This window comes from Schistocerca nitens, chromosome 4 (assembly GCF_023898315.1).
Source record: "Schistocerca nitens isolate TAMUIC-IGC-003100 chromosome 4, iqSchNite1.1, whole genome shotgun sequence".
Lineage (NCBI taxonomy): Eukaryota > Metazoa > Arthropoda > Insecta > Orthoptera > Acrididae > Schistocerca > Schistocerca nitens.
Genome location: NC_064617.1, coordinates 428,763,640 through 428,786,409, shown reverse-complemented (window position 1 = coordinate 428,786,409; position 22,770 = coordinate 428,763,640). Strand labels below are relative to the sequence as shown.

Sequence of the window (22,770 nt, the reverse complement as noted above, 5' to 3'; positions counted from 1 at the left end):
TACTACACAGTGAGAAATGGTCTTTGACTTGTATTCAAATGACATCTGGATTTACCTCTTATACAGAGCTGTTGCCAAAAGGAACCTATCTTGTTCTTGTTGGATGCTCTTCTGAGCATACTGGATGTTATACAGCCAGCTGGCTGTTTTTGTACATGATAATCTTGTTCAGGACTGGGTGGATCACATTACAAGTGTGGTACACTAAGCCAATGACACATCTATCCCTAAATCGACTGCAGTTACACACAAGATAAGATTTCTCCCCCACACGCGAAAGCTGACTTCTTCATTGTTTAGTGCCAAGAGGACTGCATCAGTACAGCATTCAAGGAAACCTTCAAAAGCTTACATTCTTTACAGTCACTAACTTATCACTAAGAATGTAAATGTCAGTGAGAAAGCATAACCAGCAACAATTCTAGTGATATTCAATCATATCTCATCAAAATATTGACATGGTGCAAAGTTTGAAATATGACAATTTCAGACTGCCAATTTATGCTTCCCTCTGATTAGCAATTGCAATTTTCACTCTTAATTCACTGCAGATTTTTTGAACAGCTGGCAATGAGTTACTCATCTTTGAAGTGTCGTAATAAATATGACGAATAATGGGAAGATAACTATCACATCATCAGTCTGTGATGTGAGACAATGTGAAAAAATCAAACATTTCTAACCAGTAGTTTCCTTGTAATCATTTGAGAATGAAACTGTGAATTCAAAATATGTGGTGTTTTATTTTTTATGTCACAACTAAAACATTTTCTGAAAAACTACTTCACTGATTTCAGCATCTTTGCCTTGCTTCCATATACAGGATTGCCACAAGTTCTGGAAATCAGGTAATTTCAAACATGTCAGGGAAATTCGGAAAAAAAGCCACTGGAAAAATCTCATTTTTGTCTCGTCGTGCTCCGTCACTGGCAGGGCGCAGCTGAGTACGTTTGCTGCTTCCCTACTCACTCATTCTTACTACTTCTTCTCTTCCTATCACTCACCTCAGCTTGCAGTCAGTGCTGCCACCACTTCTTGCTGCTAGTCTAGCAGGTGCCAGTGAGAGGCAGGGAGGCATGAGGAGTGGTTTGTTTGCATATGATTCTCAGAGACTGTAGATGCCACAGCCAGATACGGCAGTCATGTGTGCATGAGCTGTGTCTGAGTGATTGTGTGAATGTGTGTGTCCTCTCTTTTTCGGACAAAAACTTGGGCTGAAAATTTTGTTGTGAGTGTGTGATTGTCTTTTCTACCTGCCTGTCTGTGGCTCAGCAATAATCTTTACAGTGAGTTGCTACCTATCCTCATTAGTATTGATTCTCTGAGTATTTGCGCAAGTTATCTGTTGCATGGATGATCACTGGGGTCTTGTTTCATCAACATGGTGTCTGTGACACGTGAATAGCTGGTCACGCAAATGGAATTTCTGTGACAGGGCCAAAACACAGATCGGGCCTGCCGATCTGAAGCACATCATTTCCCACTGATATGGAGGCCCTGCCTGTCAGATTTAGTCTCACCAATCTGTCCGCAGGATGGGTCTGTTTGTGTGTAGCGTAACACAGCAGATTTTCATGGTTTTATCCATGGACCCAGGACAGATGTGCTCCTCGGCAGGCCAGAGGCCGTGGGCGATGGATTTCAGGAATTGTGACCATCTCACTGCAAGTACATTGTATAGTGCCGTGTTTTGTAGATATATTATTTATTGTAGTACATTTTGGCACTTCAAAAGTAATTTATATCTTAGAAAGTGTGGACGATAAGAAGAAGAAAATCGTGGCAGTCGCTGGCAGTTTGTACGCTAGGTACTCATATATTTTTCAGAAGAAAAATCGCACAATATCTGTAAGATAATAGACTTAACACAGTGGATTATAACTGACAATAATGAACATAGTAGAACCAACATTTTATTGATGGTCAGCTGTAGTGATTGTTTACACAACTCTTCCCTGTGTTTTACACTTCTTTCAAGAGGCATTCTTTTGTTCTGTGGCTGTTTCTGAAATCAGTAACGGTTTTTTAAATCTGCCTTGTGACTCCAAGGAAATTTGTATTTTTGTCATCAAATGCATTTCGTTTTATTGAAATAAAAAACAGCAGTGGTCTGAATTAACTTGCATACCATTTGGCTTGCTTCTCCATCTAAAAACAGTTCATTACAAAAGATGTTGATGTTATCCTTAAGATTTTTGCTCACATGGGGGGGGGGGGGGGGAGAAAGAAAGACATTCTTACAATTTTTGTCAACTTATGTCTTTCTTACCTTTGAGATCTCAAAATTTGTCAGGGAAAAATGTCTGAAAATCAGGTAAATATCAGGGAATTTCACTTGGGGAAACTTGATTCCTGTCTTCATTGACTCAAACATAGATGTGGGTAGCATTCTTTGTGTGGCATGATGTAGTAGTCCACCATATAGAGCCCATGTGAAAGAACTGTGGTGATGAGTCTTAACAATGCATGACAGGACATACTAAGCTTCACAAGAGGAGTGTTGTAACAACAGTTAAACTTGAACATCTTGTATGTTATTTCTTATTTTTTCTTTTATTTGTGCCACCTCTGCCAGCCTTCACACACACACACACACACACACACACACACCACACAAACAAAATTTGGATAGGACATTATATTGGTTGTAAACATATTACTTACATCACGGTGTGCTCCCATCATTGCTATAAGATGTCTTTCCAAACACCAATTCATTTCAATGTGGAACACACAATGTTCATGCCTCCACCAATTTTCCAGCTCTCTGAAATTTATTTACTTGTAACTCCACACAGTGACCAGCAAACAAAATACGCCACAAAAGTTGTCCACCTTAGAATATTTAAAGCTGTCCATGCAATGCTGAGCTGGATTTCTATTTCAAGAATAAAAAAGATTGTAAGATTCAGTTAAAAAATGGACACTCCAGGTAGGAATATCAACATTGTAGGAAAGGGTAGATTGCTACTTACTGTAAAGGAAACATGTTAAGTTGCAGACAGGCACAATCAAGACACATACATAGTGTGTGTGGCCACAGTCTTCATCAGAAAAAGAGGAACACATAAGCAAGCACACCTCATGCACTCATGGCCACCAACTCCTCCGGCCCAAGATGCTGGAGTTGGTGGTCATGTGTGCGTGAGGTGTGCTTGTTTGTGTGTGTGTATGAATGGTGTGTGTTTTTTTTTCTTGGTGATAAAGGCTATGGCCAAAAACTTTATGTAAGTGTCTTTTAATTGTGCTTGCCTGCAACTTAATATGTCTCCTTTATGGTAAGTAGAAATCTATCTTTTCCTACATTGTCGATAAGATTCAGTTAAGTGGATAAATAATGGGAAACTGTGGTTTATCTGTAATAGGGATTAGGTGTAAAGTACTCTGTAGCCTGTGTTGCCATTCATTTAAAGTATGTAGATTCCATATCAAGCAACATTAGTAACCACTGCTAGCTTTGCATATAGATCAGGCAATAGAAGGCTGAGAAAGCTTGTAGACTGCTCGAAATGACAGGCAAGGAAACTACCAATGAACTATGAGAGTGAAAGAGGCATCATGATATGTATTTTGGCATTTAGAGAGGGACAGTGTTGTTATTGAGGGACCATGTGGTAAAATCACTAATTTACATTCAGCCTTTAAGAACATGATGTTATTTTGAAAATGACACTAAATGAAAGTTTACAGATGTAGTGACAGGCGTACAAAGCACATGCTTGTTCCTATGTTAACATTGAGGGACACTGACTTTCTGGTCTTATATTTCAAATAATAATACTCCGGTTCTGGAACTGATTTCTGAGCTTACAAATGTTTTTTACTTTACCTAGCTTAGTTTCCATTTTTACACCACAGCAGGGGCAGTTGTCACAAGTTAGTTTATATATATCAAATTTAGTTTGTTTAGTCCTGTGGAATCAACGTAACTGGGAAAAATGAATTATGTGTCCAAAAAAAGTTATTTGTGCACCAAGATTTAAGTTATGGATGCTAATTATATTAGGTGATCTTATGATGTAACGAATCCCTAATATACCAACATGTTCAGTGCTTGGTTGTTGTTTTGTTTTCTTCTGTCTTGCCACTGCTACACAATGAACCTCACAATGCAACAATCAATCATTAAAAGTATGTACAATGTGATGATGAGTCTCTAGGTGACTTGAAACCACTCAAGATATAATAAAAATGAACCACCACAAAAAGTGAGTTATTACCATTCTGTCTGAACACCTTTCAACATAACATCTTCAGTTGCGATCTCCTAAATGTTTGGGGTTGTAATCCCCTTTCATTGAAGCCTTGTAGTAGTTCCTTCATGTTTTGTTTATTGTTGGCTCACATATTTTGGTTTCATAACAGCAGCTAATTTTTATACTATGCTCACTTAATTTTTTCTCTGTGGCTTTGATTCATCTCATTCATTCACAGGGTTGTATAAGCACTGCAAGTAAAAAAAAAAATCTTCTGTGTCATGAATGGCTACACATTTAGTCAGTGCAGCATAATTATCTATTTCATATTATTGATTGTAATTCATCTTTGATTAGTTAAAATAATCTGACATGAAATTTCTAAGTTTTCCACCTGTCATTGTAGTAAGTTGAATTATCTTCTCTTATTGTAACTGTTTATTTTTTCTATTAAAAGTGGTATTGAGTGATTATGACTTTCACCTCTTCCATCAGGTGAAAATATGGCAGATTCCAGAAAATGGGCTGGAAGAGAATCTCACAAACTCGGAGTGCACGTTTTCACACAAACAGCGCCGTGTGGAAACAGTCTGTTTTCATCCAGTAGCAGATTGTCTCTTGACAAGCACATCATTCACCACTCTTACCTTGTGGGATATCCTTGCAGAGAGAGAACTGTTCTGTAAGTATGCTTGCAATATTATCTTGCTTCGTTCTCTTATGAAACTGTAAGGAAAGCTTGTTTGTGTCAACATCTGTACCCTCATAGTTTGCTCTTTATTTTCTTCCTAATGTTTCTATAAAAGTCTTTCATTTCTTGAATTATGAGTCACATTTTATTACTTGTGACAAAGTGTTTAAATATAGTTCAATCTATTCTGTTATTTCTTTTGTACAGCAAATGCAGACCATTGTGATGTAATCCAGTCTGTAAGTTGGAAAAAAGATGGAATACTCTTAGCTACATCCTGCAAGGACAAACAGGTGCGGGTTGTCGACCCACGGGCTTCTGTACCCATCAGTCAGTCAGCCAACAGCCATCAGAGCATCAAAGACTCTAGAATTGTTTGGTTAGGTGATTCTAATAGAATACTTACCACTGGCTTTGATTCGGTAAGCTATTTATTCTACAGTCAGTATTTGCCTTATGCGGTTGACAGTATTTCACATCATTCATTACTTTTTAGGGCCGACAAAGAGAAGTTTACATAAGAGACTTGAGAAATTTTGAAGAAATTGAAAAAAGTTTGGTTCTGGACAGTTCAACAGGGTATGTAGCATTTACTTTTATTGCTATATGAACCTCCCTGCATATTGCATGTTCTTGTTTCCTTTTCATTATATTTGTGTCCAACAATAGTACCTTATATGAATAGAGGGATCATCCAGTTACTATTTTTACAGCGTTCTTCTGATACTATACTATAGTATAGGATATAGTTAGGGGAAATCACATAGCACAAAATTGCACATCTGAAGTGATTTTCTTTAAGATAATATGTCACACATCTCTTTAAAAAATTATTTGCATACTTCTTAAAATCAGGCTCAGAAATGAAACCCATTCTGTCTGATGTTTTGCCCATCACACTTAGACTATCTGTAAACACTGTTCGGCCTCTTACATTGGTATGACTACCACCAAGTTATCAATTAGGATGAATGGACTTAGATAGATGGTGTATACTGCCAACACACAATATTCTGTTGCAGAACATATTCTACAACATTACAGTCATGACCTCAGTGCCTGTTTCACCATACATGCCATCTGGATTCTTCACCCAGACACTAATTTCTCAGAACTCTGCAGATGGGAACTGCCATTACAACATGTCCTTGTTCTCACCACCCACCTGGCCTTAATTTCCATTAATTTCTTCAGTTGAAACATTTCTTCTCAGTAGTTATTTCTTTCTTCATGCCCTTTTACTTTTCCATATCTTTATTTTCTGACCTCTCTCCTCCCACCTCTACCACATACAGTGCACTTATTTTTCTGCTATTGTTAATTCTTGTTTTAAGTTTTGTCACTAATGTGTCTCTTGTATATTACTCTTATCTTCAACCTTTAAGCTCACAGGTTTTCATATCTTGTCTGGGGCACTCCCCAATAACCATTGTTTCCTTCTCGTTCTCAGTCAGTTGGTCCTCGTCGTCGGTAAGTCATCCCTGACTCAGGGTTCTGGGTGACCCTTCTTAAACCTCACCTTTCCGTATCCATCACCCCTGTTCCTTTTCATTCTGTGAGAAGAAGGAGCCACTGGTTCTGAAAATGTGCACATTTCTTTAACCTTCGTATGGGTTTTCTACTGCCACTGCTTGGTGATGTATCCAGTTACATTATATAGATTTTCATTAAGTCAGTGTGATCATTATGGATTTGTAATAATTCTAATTAGTTCTATAGCAATAGTTTTTTGAACTCGGAAATATACTTGGGAATTTTAAAAATAAAGAAAGAAGTCTGTGAGTGTCAGTATTCCAGAACAACAGCTGGAGAAAGTCTTTAGATAAGATATTTTGACATTGTAGTCTTTAGACTTCACCACTACATTTTCCTTTTCTCTCATTCATGTCTCCCATGAAATGAGGTGGTGCAGGGGCTAATATACTGTACATATGTGCACGAGTAATGAGTTTCAGCTCCCAATCCAACCATTCAGATTTAGATGATTTACATCTACATCTACATCTACATCTACATCTATACTCCGCGAGCCACCTTACGGTGTGTGGCGGAGGGTACTTATTGTACCACTATCTGATCCCCCCTTCCCTGTTCCATTCACGAATTGTGCGTGGGAAGAACGACTGCTTGTAAGTCTCCGTATTTGCTCTAATTTTTCGGATCTTTTCGTTGTGATCATTACGCGAGATATATGTGGGCGGTAGTAATATGTTGCCCATCTCTTCCCGGAATGTGCTCTCTCGTAATTTCGATAATAAACCTCTCCGTATTGCGTAACGCCTTTCTTGAAGTGTCCGCCACTGGAGCTTGTTCAGCATCTCCGTAACGCTCTCGCGCTGACTAAATGTCCCCGTGACGAATCGCGCTGCTTTTCGCTGGATCATGCCTATCTCTTCTATCAATCCAACCTGGTAAGGGTCCCATACTGATGAGCAATACTCAAGAATCGGACGAACAAGCGTTTTGTAAGCTACTTCTTTCGTCGATGAGTCACATTTTCTTATAATTCTTCCTATGAATCTCAACCTGGCGCCTGCTTTTCCCACTATTTGTTTTATGTGATCATTCCACTTCAGATCGCTCCGGATAGTAACTCCTAAGTATTTTACGGTCGTTACCGCTTCTAATGATTTACCACCTATGGCATAATCGTACTGGAATGGATTTCTGCCCCTATGTATGCGCATTATATTACATTTATCTACGTTTAGGGAAAGCTGCCAGCTGTCGCACCATTCATTAATCCTCTGCAGGTCTTCCTGGAGTACGTACAAGTCTTCTGATGTTGCTACTTTCTTGTAGACAACCGTGTCATCTGCAAATAGCCTCACGGAGCTACCGATGTTGTCAACTAAGTCATTTATGTATATTGTAAACAATAAAGGTCCTATCACGCTTCCTTGCGGTACTCCCGAAATTACCTCTACATCTGCAGATTTTGAACCGTTAAGAATGACATGTTGTGTTCTTTCTTCTAGGAAATCCTGAATCCAATCACAAACCTGGTCTGATATTCCGTAAGCTCGTATTTTTTTCACTAAACGTAAGTACGGAACCGTATCAAATGCCTTCCTGAAGTCCAGGAATACGGCATCAATCTGCTCGCCAGTGTCTACGGCACTGTGAATTTCTTGGGCAAATAGGGCGAGCTGAGTTTCACATGATCTCTGTTTGCGGAATCCATGTTGGTTATGATGAAGGAGATTTGTATTATCTAAGAATGTCATAATACGAGAACACAAAACATGTTCCATTATTCTACAACAGATTGACGTAAGCGAAATAGGCCTATAATTATTCGCATCTGATTTATGACCCTTCTTGAAAATGGGAACGACCTGGGCTTTCTTCCAGTCGCTAGGTACTTTACGTTCTTCCAGAGATCTACGATAAATTGCTGATAGAAAGGGGGCAAGTTCTTTAGCATAATCACTGTAGAATCTTATGGGTATCTCGTCTGGTCCGGATGCTTTTCCGCTACTAAGTGATAGCAGTTGTTTTTCAATTCCGATATCGTTTATTTCAATATTTTCCATTTTGGCGTCCGTGCGACGGCTGAAGTCAGGGACCGTGTTACGATTTTCCGCAGTGAAACAGTTTCGGAACACTGAATTCAGTATTTCTGCCTTTCTTTGGTCGTCCTCTGTTTCGGTGCCATTGTGGTCAACGAGTGACTGAATAGGGGATTTAGATCCGCTTACCGATTTTACATATGACCAAAACTTTTTAGGGTTCTTGTTTAGATTGTTTGCCAATGTTTTATGTTCGAATTCGTTGAATGCTTCTCTCATTGCTCTCTTTACGCTCTTTTTCGCTTCGTTCAGCTTTTCCTTATCAGCTATGATTCGACTACTCTTAAACCTATGATGAAGCTTTCTTTGTTTCCGTAGTACCTTTCGTACATGATTGTTATACCACGGTGGATCTTTCCCCTCGCTTTGGACCTTAGTCGGTACGAATTTATCTAAGGCGTACTGGACGATGTTTCTGAATTTTTTCCATTTTTGTTCCACATCCTCTTCCTCAGAAATGAACGTTTGATGGTGGTCACTCAGATATTCTGCGATTTGTGCCCTATCACTCTTGTTAAGCAAATATATTTTCCTTCCTTTCTTGGCATTTCTTATTACACTTGTAGTCATTGATGCAACCACTGACTTATGATCACTGATACCCTCTTCTACATTCACGGAGTCGAAAAGTTCCGGTCTATTTGTTGCTATGAGGTCTAAAACGTTAGCTTCACGAGTTGGTTCTCTAACTATCTGCTCGAAGTAATTCTCGGACAAGGCAGTCAGGATAATGTCACAAGAGTCTCTGTCCCTGGCTCCAGTTCTGATTGTGTGACTATCCCATTCTATACCTGGTAGATTGAAGTCTCCCCCTATTACAATAGTATGATCACGAAACTTCTTCACGACGTTCTGCAGGTTCTCTCTGAGGCGCTCAACTACTACGGTTGCTGATGCAGGTGGTCTATAGAAGCATCCAACTATCATATCTGACCCACCTTTGATACTTAACTTAACCCAGATTATTTCACATTCGCATTCGCTAATAACTTCACTGGATATTATTGAATTCTTTACTGCTATAAATACTCCTCCACCATTGGCGTTTATCCTATCCTTGCGGTATATATTCCATTCTGTGTCTAGGATTTCGTTACTGTTCACTTCCGGTTTTAACCAACTTTCCGTTCCTAATACTATATGCGCACTATTTCCTTCAATAAGAGATACTAATTCAGGAACCTTGCCCTGGATACTCCTGCAGTTTACCAATATTACGTTAACTTTTCCTGTTTTTGGTCTCTGAGGACGGACGTTCTTTATCAACGATGATAATGTTCTCTCTGGTAAGCCGTCAGGTATTTTATCGTTTCGCCCAAGGGGGGGTCCCTCTAACCTAAAAAACCCCCGTGTGCACGCCACACGTACTCTGCTACCCTAGTAGCTGCTTCCGGTGTGTAGTGCACGCCTGACCTGTCTAGGGGGGCCCTACAGTTCTCCACCCAATAACGGAGGTCGATGAATTTGCAACCATTATAGTCGCAGAGTCGTCTGAGCCTCTGGTTTAGACCCTCCACATGGCTCCAAACCAGAGGACCGCGATCGACTCTGGGCACTATGCTGCAGATATTAAGCTCGGCTTGCACTCCGCGTGCGATGCTGGTTGTCTTCACCAAATCAGCCAGCCGCCGGAAGGAACCAAGGATGGCCTCAGAACCCAAGCGGCAGGCGTCATTCGTTCCGACATGTGCTACTATCTGCAGCCGGTCACACCCAGTGCGTTCAATAGCTGCCGGAAGGGCCTCCTCCACATTACGGACGAGACCCCCCGGCAAGCACACCGAGTGCACACTGGCATTCTTCCCCGACCTACCCGCTATTTTCCTGAGGGGCTCCATAACCCGCCTAACGTTGGAGCTCCCTATAACTAATAGACCCGCCCTCTGTGACTGTCGGGACCTTGCCGGAGAATCGGCCACTGGCCCAACAGGCGAGGCATCCTGTGGTGGCTCGGAAACGATGTCATCACCACTAGGAAGCACCCCGTACCTATTGGAAAGGGGTAAGGCAGCTGCCACGCGGCCAGATCCCACCTTCGCCTTTCGGCCAGGCACGCGCGAGCCCACCACTGTCCGCCATTCACCCTGGAGTGATGGCTGACCGGTAAGATGCTCACTGCCGGAAGACGCAGCGACATCAGGGGTTCCATGTGATTCCAAGGCCACCGAAGTAGGCATAGGTCTCACCACAGTTGCCCCAACGCCACTACGAGCCGACGCCTGCGCCTCGAGCTCGATGAGCCTAACAGACAAAGCCTCCACCTGCCCCCGAAGAGTGGCCAATTCTCCTTGCGTCCGCTCACAACAACCACAGTCCCTACACATGACTATGTTTACCCTACTCTATACGGTGACAAATTCCCAAGATAATCTTCTGATGAGCTACTCTGATAATCAAGAAACACTCACTGAAATACGAGACGCGAAAACTACGCTAGGTTTTCCCAGAAAAACTATTTAAAGGCTAAGCGCAGCAAATAAGTACAAAAACGCTTTATACAAACAGTACTCGCTGCTGCTGGTGCTCTCGCTCTGGCTGTCACTAGACAACTGCTAAATCACTTTAATATGGGTGTGATTTCTTCAAGCAGTGAGCAGTTAATTTCATCACTCCTGTCAAATTGAGCTAGTCATTGAATTCTATTGACTTTCTTGTGAATGAGACTTTAAATCCTACCTCCCTTTTTCGATAAAGATTGAGAGCTCAAACTTTGATTGGGTTTATCAGATTATAGCCCCAGTCACTGGTTTTTATAGATCATCATTTTCTTTAACTTCATTACACATTTACTGACTGTCACTCTTTCTGCGTAAAATGTGAATTATCACAAATTTCTCACTTCAAAGGTTTTATACATTCATTAAGTAGATGCATTGGCATATACAAGTGCAGGTTGAGCCACTGTAGAATGCTTGTGTACTCCACTTTCACAGAATTTATCACACTGTAGTAATATGAAAATTGCCCTTGTAAGTAATGTGTGTGTTTTTAGTTAGACTACTTCCTGATAGTATTAGAAGCTCTCCATGAAACATTTGTAATTTTGTGCTAAAATATTTCAGGAAAGTTAATAGACACTCTCATTGAGTAGCTTGAAAGTTTTGTGGAATTCCATGTTAGTCACATGTTTTGCAATTTTAGCTTTATCTTCAAATGAAGATTTTTTTTTTCATGCTTATGATTTTCACTAGTCTTTTTGAATGAATATACCTTTTAACTAATTTTGCATATTGATAACAGCCGTATTTTAAAAATCAGAAATTAACATTGTTAGCTACAACAGACAGAAGACGTGCTTTTTTGGTACTGCACAGTTTAGCGATTTTGATCAAGATAAACTCACGCTGCAGTGACTACTTTGGCAAGCCAGTGTAGAAGTATGCACAGAACCAGCTAAGTTAAAAATATGTACAATACACTCATTTATTTATATATAAAAGCCACCTTAGGAATTTTCCTTTGTGTGAGACTGCATGTACAAGATCACGTGCCAGTTTAAAGTTCTAGATTCAAAAATTTTACTGTTTGCATTGTTTCTGCATATCTATCATTGATTGTATTAAAAACCCATTTGTATTGTGATACATTGTGAAATTTTGAACATTGTGAGTGCTACGATTAACTTGTACTCTTATTCTTAATTGTAGGCATAAACTTTATTGTGCTCTTTTAAAATTTCAGAGAACAGTACGCCTATACTTGTTCAGAACAATTGTTCTCTTATATCACTGTATCATGTGATAAATAGGATATTTTGAGAAATTTCAGATGCGTAATTTATTTCATAGCAAATCGGCATTTGTGGTTTACAGTTCTGTGAAAGACTACGTCTTCCATGAACTTTATCGTGCGTTTTTGAAAATTTTATGAAGCTTCCTTTGTTCTTTGCAGAATCTATGAGCATTTTGTTGAGAAGGTCGAGAAGAGTAGCCTTACACTTGGAATTTCAATGAAGCTCACAATTTGTAGTATTGTCCCCAGAACTGATCATGGCCCATTTGTTCTGATTCAGGTTGAAGGACGAAACCAGAGACTTTGAAAGTTCTGTGACAAGCTAGGCTGTGACTTCCAGGACTTGTGCCATAGGGTTGAGAGCTGTAGGTTACTCTTAAATTGGTCAGGTGTGCACTACACATCAGAGGCTGCTACTCAAGTAGCGGACTGTGTGTGAGATGGACAAAAGGGTTTTTTAGATCAGGCAACTCTATCCAATCCAGATAACAATATCTGCAGGAAATCCAGAAGTATCAGGGTAAGATCAAAAGAAACGCCACCAACAGGTGAGAGTATTAAAATCCTAATGGTAAACTGCTGAAGCATTCGCAACAAAGTGCCGGAGTTTGAAGTGCTCATGAAAAGCAGTGAAGCTCGCATAATATTAGATTCAGAAAGAGTTGGTTGAAACCTGAAATTGATAGCAGTGATATTTTTGGGGAAAATTTAAGTGTATATCAAAAGGATGGACAAATGGGAAATGGAGGTGCTGTATGTCGCAGTAGACAAGAAACTCAAATCCACTGAGGTAGAAATTGAAGCTGCATGTGAGATTGATTGGCCAAGATTCAGTTAGTCATAAAATGATAATTGGATCCTTCTATCGCCCACCAGACTCATCTCCTGATGTAACCGAAGACTTTAGGGAAAACCTCATTTCACTTGTACATAAGTTCCCCTAACATATTGTAGTCATAGGTGGAGACTTGAATCATCCAACAGTTAACTGGGAAAATTAGTTTTGTTAGCAGTGGGCATGATAAGACATCCTGTGAAACTTTATTAAATGTCTTCTCTGAAAACTACCTAGAACAGATTGTTAAGAGCTCCACTCATGATGGAAATATATTGGATGTAATGGCAGCAAATAGACCTGATTTCTTTGAGGATGTCCACATCAAAACTTATATCAATGACCATGATGCAGTTATGGGAGCAGTGATTACCAAAGTACAGAAGACTACTAAAACAAGCAGAAAGATATATATGTGGTCAGTAAACTAGATAAAAAATCATTAGTGTCTTATCTCAGTGAGGAACTTGAAACTTTTAGCACAGGGCAGGAGCATGTAGAGGAACTCTGGCTTAAGTTCAAAAGAATAGTTGACCCTGCACTGGATGGATATGTACCCAGTAGAACAGTTCATAATGGGAGGGAACTCCGTGGTACACATTCACTGTAAAGAAACTTCTAAAGAGCAGTAATAACTGTGTAACCGATGTAAAACAAAGCGTATTGCTACAGAGAGAGAGAGAGAGAGAGAGAGAGAGAGAGAGATCCTGAATGAAACATGTTTGACTGTCAAGAGAGCAACGCATTTTGCCTTCAGTGACTACCGTAACAGAAATTGTCAAGTGTGTTTTCACAGAGCCCAAAGAAAGGCTGTTCGTTGCACCAAAGCTAGTGTCCAGTCCCTAGTGAATGAGACAGGAACTGAAATTGAGGCTAGCAAAGCAAAAGCTGAAATACTGAGCCCCATTTTCAAATGTTCCTTTACAAAGAAAAATCCAGGAAAATTGCTCCAATTTAATCCTTGTACCACTGAAAAGATGAGTGAAAGAAGTATTAGTGTCAGTGGTGTTGAGAAACGGTTGAAACTGTTAAAACTGAACGAAGCTCCAGGGCCTGATGGAATCCCTGTCAGATTCTATACTGAATTCGTGGCTGAGGGAGCCCATCTTCTAACTATAAAGTGTCATAGATCCATCAAACAAAAAATTGTGCTCAGTTCTTGGAAGAATGCACAGATCCACCCATCTACAAGAAGGGTGGTAGAAGTGATCCACAAAACTACCGTCCAATATCCGTGACATCAATTTGTTGCAGAATCTTAGAACATATTCTGTGCTCAAACATAACAAAGTATCTTGAACAGACTGACCTCCTCAGTGCCAACCAGCATGAATTTCAAAAACATTGATCATGTGAAACCCAACTCCCAATTTTCTCACATGACATACTGAAAGCTTTGGATCAAGGCTGTCAGGTAGATGCTGTATTCCTTGATTAATGAAAAGCATTTGATGCAGTGCCACACCTATACACCTATGCTTATTGTCACAAGTACAATCACATGGGATATCAAGTGAGATTTGTGACTGGATTGAGGACTTTTTGGTAGGGAGGACACTGCAGGTTATTTTGGATGGAGAGTCATTGTCAAATGTAGAAGTAATTTTGGGTGTGCCCCAAGGAAGTGTGCTGGGACCCTTGCTGTTCATGTTGCTTATTAATGACCTTGCAAACAATATTAATAGTGAAATCAGGCTTTTTGCAGCTGATGCAGTTATCTATACTGCAGTACTCTCTGAGAGAAGCTGCATAAATATTCAGTCAGATCTTGATATGATTTCAAAGTGATCTAAAGATTGACAACTTGCTTTAAACGTTCTGAAATGTAAAATTGTGCACTTCACAAAATGACAAAACATAGTATCCTGTGAGTGTAATATCAGTGAGTCACTGTTTGAATTTGGTAGCTCATGGAATGATCACATAGGTTCAGTCATGGGTAAAGCAGGTTGTAGACTTTGGTTTATTGGTAGAATAATGGGGAAGTGCAACCAATCTACAAAGGAGACCGCTTACAAATCACTGTTGCGACCAGTTCTAGAATATTGCTCAAGTGTGTGGGACCTGTACTAGATAGGACTAACGGGAGATATTGAACATCTACAGAGAAGGGCAGTACGAATAGTCATAGGTTTGTTTAATCTGTGGTAAGAGTGCCACAGAGATAGTGAATGACCTGAACTGGAAGGCTATAGAAGAGAGACGTAAACTACCTGGAAAGTCTGCTACCAAAGTTTCAAGAAATGGCTTTAAATGATTACTCTAAGAATACACTATAATCCCATATGTGTTGCTCACATATGCATCATGAGGATAAGATTAGAATAATTGCTGCATGCACAGAGGTATTCAGTCAATAATTCTTCCCACACTCCGTACTTGAATGGAACAGGAAGACACTGGTACAATGGGACGTATCCTCTACCATGCACCTCACAGTGGTTTGCAGAGTACAGATGTAGACGTAGATGTAGATATTTAATGCTCAAGACATCAAAATAAATACATAAGTTATTTTTCATTTTTCTCCAATGAACAAATCTGAGTCTCAGTGTCTCACTCTCTACCTTGGGTTGCTTTCTTTTATTTAAATTAAATTGTTTGGCACTGAATTATACCAGAGATTGGCTTGGTCATATTGTGGTGACGTGTTCACATGTTGCACATGGCTAATTAATGCAGTTACATTTTTAGTCTTTTGTTTTCTTTATGAACAGTGACAGAAAGCGCAGGCCACAAGCCAAATTTTAAATGAATTGCTGTGTGCTAGATAGACAAACAAAAACTAGTGTTGCTATATTTGGATTATTTTGCAGAGCAAGATGTTTAGGTGCACACATTCTCAAGGATCTCACTGGGCCATAGCATGACAATCACATGAATGAATCTGAAGTGTGAATGAGTGTTCATGTTTCTAACCTTCCTGAACTGAAGAAGAATGATACTCTGAAAGTCTTGTCCAGTAGTTGCTGGTACTTTCTTTTTGCTTTCCATCATTCAAATCTATTTCTTAGTAATTGTTTGTAATTCATATATGGCTTTCCATTATTGCAATAACTTTGTTTTATTTGCGTCATCTTGTACAACACAATTTTGAAACAAAGATGGCTTCCATCTGTGTTTACTCCTGAATTTCTTTTCTGTTAAACTCTTGCCATGCTTGTTGATTTCAGTACATTATGCCTATCCCATTCCATGCATATTATTTGAAATTATCATTGTAAAGTCGCACTGTTTTAACATTAGCATTTGTGTGTGTGCAGTTCTTTTCTTTCCCTCCTGAAACTGGTCAGTGATTTTATTCAATGAATTTGTATGGTTTTGATGTATTTTAGAGTCCTACACCTGAGCAGCATAGCTCCATCACATTATTTTTGTAAAAAAATTGCAGCTTTAATAAATAAGTAAATAAACAATGGAAAATTCGGGATGGAATAATGACAATATTATGAAAAGGATAAATGGCTACCCACCACATAGTGGAGATGCTGATTCGCAGAAAGGCACAACAAAAAGACTGCTAAAAAAAGTAAGCTTATAGTCAAAAGGCCATGTTCAGAATTAGAAATCATACACACATACATTCACGCAAAAGCAACTCACACACATGACCACAGTCTCTGGCTGACAAGGACAGACTTGAGCTACAGTGCATGATAAGAGAAGCAATCTGGCTGGTGGGAGTAAGGAGGAGGCTGGGGCAGGGACAGGGAGGGATAGTAGGGTAGGGGTGAGGGATGGTGAAGTGCTGCTTATGGGAGCACACAGGGATGAGGTGAGGAGAGGGTAGGGCGGCAAGGTGCAATTGAGATTGTAGATGGAGGGTGACGGGGGAGGGGGTTTGAAAAATAGAGAAGGAAGAAGACTGTTGGTGCATTGGAATAGAAGGCTGCATGGGAATAGAGAAGAGCATAGGTGGGTGAGAGACAGTACTAATGCAGGTTGGGGCCAGAAGGATTATGGGAATATAGGATATACTGCAGGTAGAGTTTCCACCTGTGCCATTCAGAAAAGCTGGTGTTGGTAGGAAGGATCCAGATGAGAGAAACTATGAAGCAGTCATTGAAATGAAGTCTGTTGTGTTGGGCAGAATGCTCAGCAGTTGGGTGGTCCAGCTGTTTCTTGGCCATTTGTGCAGATAGACAGCTTGTTGATTGTCATGTCCGCATAGAATGAAGCATAGTGATTGCAGTTTAGCTTGTAGATCACATGACTAGTTTCACAGGCAGCTCTGACTTTGATGGGATAGCCGTGCTCGTTACCTGACTGGATTAGGTGGTGGTGGCAGGATATACAAGACAGGTCTTGCATCTAGGTGTATTACAGGGATATGAACCATGAGGCAAGGGGTTAGGAGCAGGGGGTCATGTAAGGACGGATGAAGATACTGAATAGGTTCAGTAGGTAGCAGAGTACCACTATGGGAGGGGTGGGAAGCATAGTGGATAGGACATTCTCATTTCAGGGCAGACAAGATGTAGTGGAAACCATGGGGGAGATTGTGATTCAATTGCTCCATTCGTGGGTGGTAATGAGTCATGAGGGGAATGCTTCTCTGTGGCTAGACAGTGGGACTTTGAAGAGATAAGACATTGGAGATCTGTTGCTGTAAAAGGTTGGGAGAGTAAATATGGTCTGTGAAAGCCTCAATGAGACCCTTAGTATGTTTTGACAGGATCTGCGCACCCTACAGATGCAACTGCCACGGGTAGGTAGGCTGTGTGGAATGGACTTGTTGGTATGGAATGGATGGCAGCTATTGAAATGGAGGTGTTGCTGGTGGTGGGTAGGTTTGACATGGACAGAGGTACAGATGTAGCCATATTTGAGGTGGTCAACATTTGAGGAGGCATTAGTAGTGACAAGCAGGACATCATGTGGTAAAGGAACAGGAACTGTGGAGAGTCAGTGGAGAAAATGGTTGGTGTTTTATAGTAGAACGTGTTGTGGGTATTAGGCTGAAGGTGTTGGTCTACAGGAGCAGAAATTCTCTCTGCGGAGGCACAGCAACTGGCAACAATGATGTGTACTGGGTGCTTGGATCTACGTATTTTGGGAAGCATGTAGAAGGTAGAAGATTGGGAGTGAAAGAGTTGAGGAGAGAGATGGACTCCAGGTAGAGGAGCTTGGATGGGCCTATGGATTTGAGGAGATACTGCTGGATTTATAGAATTGGGTCATTGTGGCAAAGTTTGTAGGTGAACGAATCTGTCAACTGGCGGAGTCCTTCTGACAGGTAATATTTGTGATTCAAAACAACATTGTAAGGTTAGCTCGCGTGTTGAGGTTTTTGGGGGATGATGGTGAGGCAAGGTTTGATATTAATAAAATTCTGGAAAGTTAACAGGGCCATGATTAAGGAACAGTGGGGGAGGATCATGGTTAAATGGAGGAGTGAACTGAGTCAGGCTCACCAGTCAGACTCAATGAAAGACCAATGTTGAACCTTGCCTGACTCAGTTCTCTCTTCCATCCAACTGTCATCCACCCCTATGACCTCCTAATCTTTCCCAGTTAACTTCTCAGAATTTCTTAACCTTGAACCCTGCCTCACCATCCTTTCCCAAATCCCTCAACATGCAAGCTTACCTTAATCTGCAGAAAGGACTGCAAGCCACCACCTAAAACTGATCCCAGTCTCTCCTCAAATCCTTGGGCCCATCCCAGCACCTCTCCCCTATCTCTCTCCTCACTTCTACCACTCCTCACACTTGTATATTCTACATGCTTCCTAAAGTACATAAACCCAACCACCCAATGCACACAATTATGACCATTTACTGTCCCCCACTGAGAGAATCTCTGCTCTAGTAGATCAGCACCTTCAGCCTATTACCCACAATCCATCCTACTATCTGAAAGATACCAACCGTTTTCTCCACCGACTCTCCACAGTTTCTTTTCCTTTACCACACAATGTTCTGCTTGTCACTATTGATGCCATCTCCCTTTTCACCAGTGTCCCCAGTGCCCATGATCTTGGCGCTATTGAACACAAACTTTGGCCCTGCATTCCAAGTGTACAACCTCCTTCCTGATCACCATCACTGACTACATTCTCACGTACAATTACTTCTCTTTTGATGGTATCGCTTATGAACAAATCCGGGGTATAACACTCAACACCTGTGCGGCACCATCCTGTGCCAACCTATTTGTGGGCCATCTAGAGGAATCATTCCTAACCCCTCAGAATTCCAAACCCCCGCCTGCTTCAGATTCATTGATAACATCTTCATGACCTGGATCAAAGGAGAGGACACTCTATCCACATTCCTCAACACCTTCTCCCTCATTTGCTTCCCCTGATCATACTCGACCCAACAAGCTGCCTTCCTTGATGTTGACCTCGATTTCAAACATAGCTATATATGCACCTATCTCCATATCAAACCTACCAACCACCAGCAATACCTCCACTTCAACAGCCGCCACCCATTCCATACAAAGGAATCCCTTCCATACAACCTAGCCACCCATGGCAGTTGCATCTGCAGCAATGAGCACTCCCTCTTGAAATATACCAAGGGTCTCATTAAGGCATTCATAGACCTTGTACAAAAACAGATCTCCCATGCCTTATCTCTCCAGTTACCCTCTGCCTGCCTGTCCCACTGTCCGGCCACAGAGGAGCATTCTCCTCATGATTCATTACAACTCAGGAATGGAGAACCTGAATCGTATTCTCTGCCAGGGTTTCGACTACATCTCGTCATGCCCTTAAATGAGGAATATTCTATCCACTATGTTTTCCACCACTCTCACAGTGGTATTCTGTAGCCCAGAGAACTTACACAATATCCTCATCCATCCTTACTCAGTCCTTGTTCCAAGCTCTTGCTTAAAGGCTCATATACCTGTAATAAGCGTAGATGCAAGATCTGTCCCGTGCATCCTGCATCCTGCTGCCAATGCCAATGCTGCTGCTGCTGCTGCTGCTGCTGCTGCTACCACCACCACCACCACCACCACCACCACCACCACCACCACCATCACCATACCCTACTCCAGTCCAGTCATGAAGGCATGACAGCCAACAAGCTGTATGTCTGCATGAATGGGCACCAAAAATTTGTGGCCAACAAAGAACTGCACCACCCAGTTGCTGAGCATACTGCCCAACACAACAGTCCTCATTTCAGTGACTGCTTCACAACCTGTGCTATCTGGATCCTTCCTACCAACACTAGCTTTTCTGAATTGCGCAAGTTGGAACTCTACTTGCAATATATCATATGTTTCTGTAACCCTCCTGGCCTCAATGTTCAGCAGTCTCTGTCTTTCACCCATCTGCCCCTTTCCGTATTCCCATCCCAGTGCTACACAGCCTTCCATTCTAATGCACCCACAGCTTTTTTACTTCTTTTCCAGCCCCCCCCCCCCCCCCCCCCCCCAGCTCTGTTCTCCATCTGACCTACCAACTGCACTTAGTTGCCCTACCCTCTCCACACCTTGCCCTGTATTCTCCCATAAGCAGCAACTTACCATCCCCCAGCCCTACCCTACTATCCCTCCCTCTCCCCACTCCAGCATCCTCCTTACCCCCACCATGCAGGTTGATTCTCCCATCATGCGCTGTAGCTTTCAGTCTGGCGCAGTTGCTGACAATCTGGCCTCGGCAGCCAGAGACAGTGGTCAAGTGCATGAATTGTGTGTGTTTGTGTGTGTGTGTGTGTGTGTGTGTGTGTGTTTTGTCTAATTCAGAAGAAGGCCTTTTGACTGAAAGATTACTTGTTTAGCTGTTCTTTTGTTGTGCCTGTCTGTGACTCAGAAATTATTTTTGGTTTTTTCCTCCAGCAATCCTCCATGGATTTATGTTTCTATGACCATCCTGTTACTAAGAAGCACAGCTCAAGACTAGTGCTATGGGATAGTGTCCATAATAGTTACTTTCACCAGCATTACCAACTCACGAAGATTAAACTTTTCATTGTTTCTTGCCATGTAACATTGGAACTGGTGTTTTTAAAAAAAAGACAGAATTTGCTTTTAACATCCTTATTTGCTCATTGTTGTACATTTTAAGCACTATCACCCCAAGTAGTGCCCTCCACTGATTGTATACCATTCTTAATGTTTCTTCCATTTTTGGAAAACCTCCTGCAACACTCGTTCTCAGATGATGCACACATCTCTTGTCACATTGTCCTATATCTCTCCTATGGAGGTGATGTCCTTTCAGAGTGATTTTAAGTTTGGGACACAGCGAAATGTCTGCTGTGGCTGGGTCCAGGGTATAGGGTGGATGGAGCACGACAGGAATCTGATGTTTTGCCAGATAGTGGCAGGCAAGTAATGGGTGTGAGCTGGCATGTCATCGTGATGCAACATCCGAGTGTACTTTTTCCACACTCCAGGTCTCTTCCTGCACATGGCATCCCTTAGACATGCTGATATTCTCTGATAGACTTCCTTGTTTATCATCCCACAGGTGGTACCTTTTTCCTGATGGACAATGCCTTTTCTGCCAAAAAGGATCCTTGAGCTTTGACTGACACATGCATGGTATTTTTCGGATGAGGAGATGCTTTGTCCACCCTTGGCGATGACTGCTCATTTATTTCAACATCACAGCCTTAAACACATCTCATCTTTTGGTATGATGTTCTTCAGGAAGTTTTCTTTGCTATTCACAGTGGCAAGCAGTTTCTGGCTGATTTCAACATGGGGCTGTTTCTGATTGTCAGTCAACAATCACAGCCCAAATTTTACATTGACACAATGTGTCAAAATATAACGACAAAAATAATCAATTTTATAAAACCTATGTTGTTGTTGTTGTTGTTGTTGTTGTGGTCTTCAGTCCTGAGACTGGTTTGATGCAGCTCTCCATGCTACCCTATCCTGTGCAAGCTCCTTCATCTCCCAGTACCTACTGCAACCTACATCCTTCTGAATCTGCTTAGTGTATTCATCTCTTGGTCTCCCTCTACGATTTTTACCCTCCATGCTGCCCTGCAATGCTAAATTTGTGATCCCTTGATGCCTCGGAACATGTCCTACGAACCGATCCCTTCTTCTTGTCAAGTTGTGCCACAAACTCCTCTTCTCCCCAATTCTATTCAATACCTCCTCATTAGTTATGTGATCTACCAATCTAACCTTAAGCACCCTTCTGTAGCACCACATTTCGAAAGCTTCTATTCTCTTTTTGTCTAAACTATTTATCGTCCACGTTTCACTTCCATACATGGCTACACTCCATACAAATACTTTCAGAAAAGACTTTCTGACATTTAATCTATACTCGATGTTAACAAAACCTATAAGGTTTTACATATGAAAGCTTTCGGAGCCAGTGGCTCCTTCTTCTAGCAGAAGGGCTGAAAGGGAAGAAAGAGAGGTGAAGGGAAAGATAGGTTTAAGGGGTAGAGTTCAGGAAAGTTACCCAGAACACTGGGTCAGGGGAGATTTACTGGACAGCATGAGAAGGAAAGATTGATTGTTGGGAAATGCCTAAAACAAATGTATGTTGAGGCATCACACAGCTGCCATAGACCTTCACTAACATAATCCTCTTGGTTAAGTAGCACAGTGGTAGATCCATTGTCTGCTGGAGTCATCACCTTTAGGGAACACAGCCTGGAGTTCAGCAGAGGACAGGTTAGGGTCATGTTATACGGAAATGAGAAAGGATTGTGAAGCAATGCTGGATGTGAGGAATTCTCGGAAGGCTTGTAAGGGATGGTTTTGAGGTAGTGGTGTTTTATCAAGTTGGGATCGTGGTCAGAACTGTTGAAGGCA

The 22,770-nt window shown here is 41.3% G+C and overlaps 1 protein-coding gene across 2 annotated transcripts in view; it reads left to right on the top strand.

Moving 5' to 3' along the window:
* Window positions 1–22,770, top strand: part of LOC126253153 (coronin-7) — a 234,577-nt gene that overhangs the window by 25,971 nt on the left and 185,836 nt on the right. For both annotated transcript variants that reach the window (XM_049954311.1, XM_049954310.1), the window contains exons 3-5: window positions 4,692–4,878; window positions 5,095–5,309; window positions 5,384–5,466. In XM_049954311.1, coding sequence (XP_049810268.1) covers window positions 4,692–4,878; window positions 5,095–5,309; window positions 5,384–5,466 — 485 coding nt within the window. The remainder of the gene's footprint in view (window positions 1–4,691; window positions 4,879–5,094; window positions 5,310–5,383; window positions 5,467–22,770) is intronic.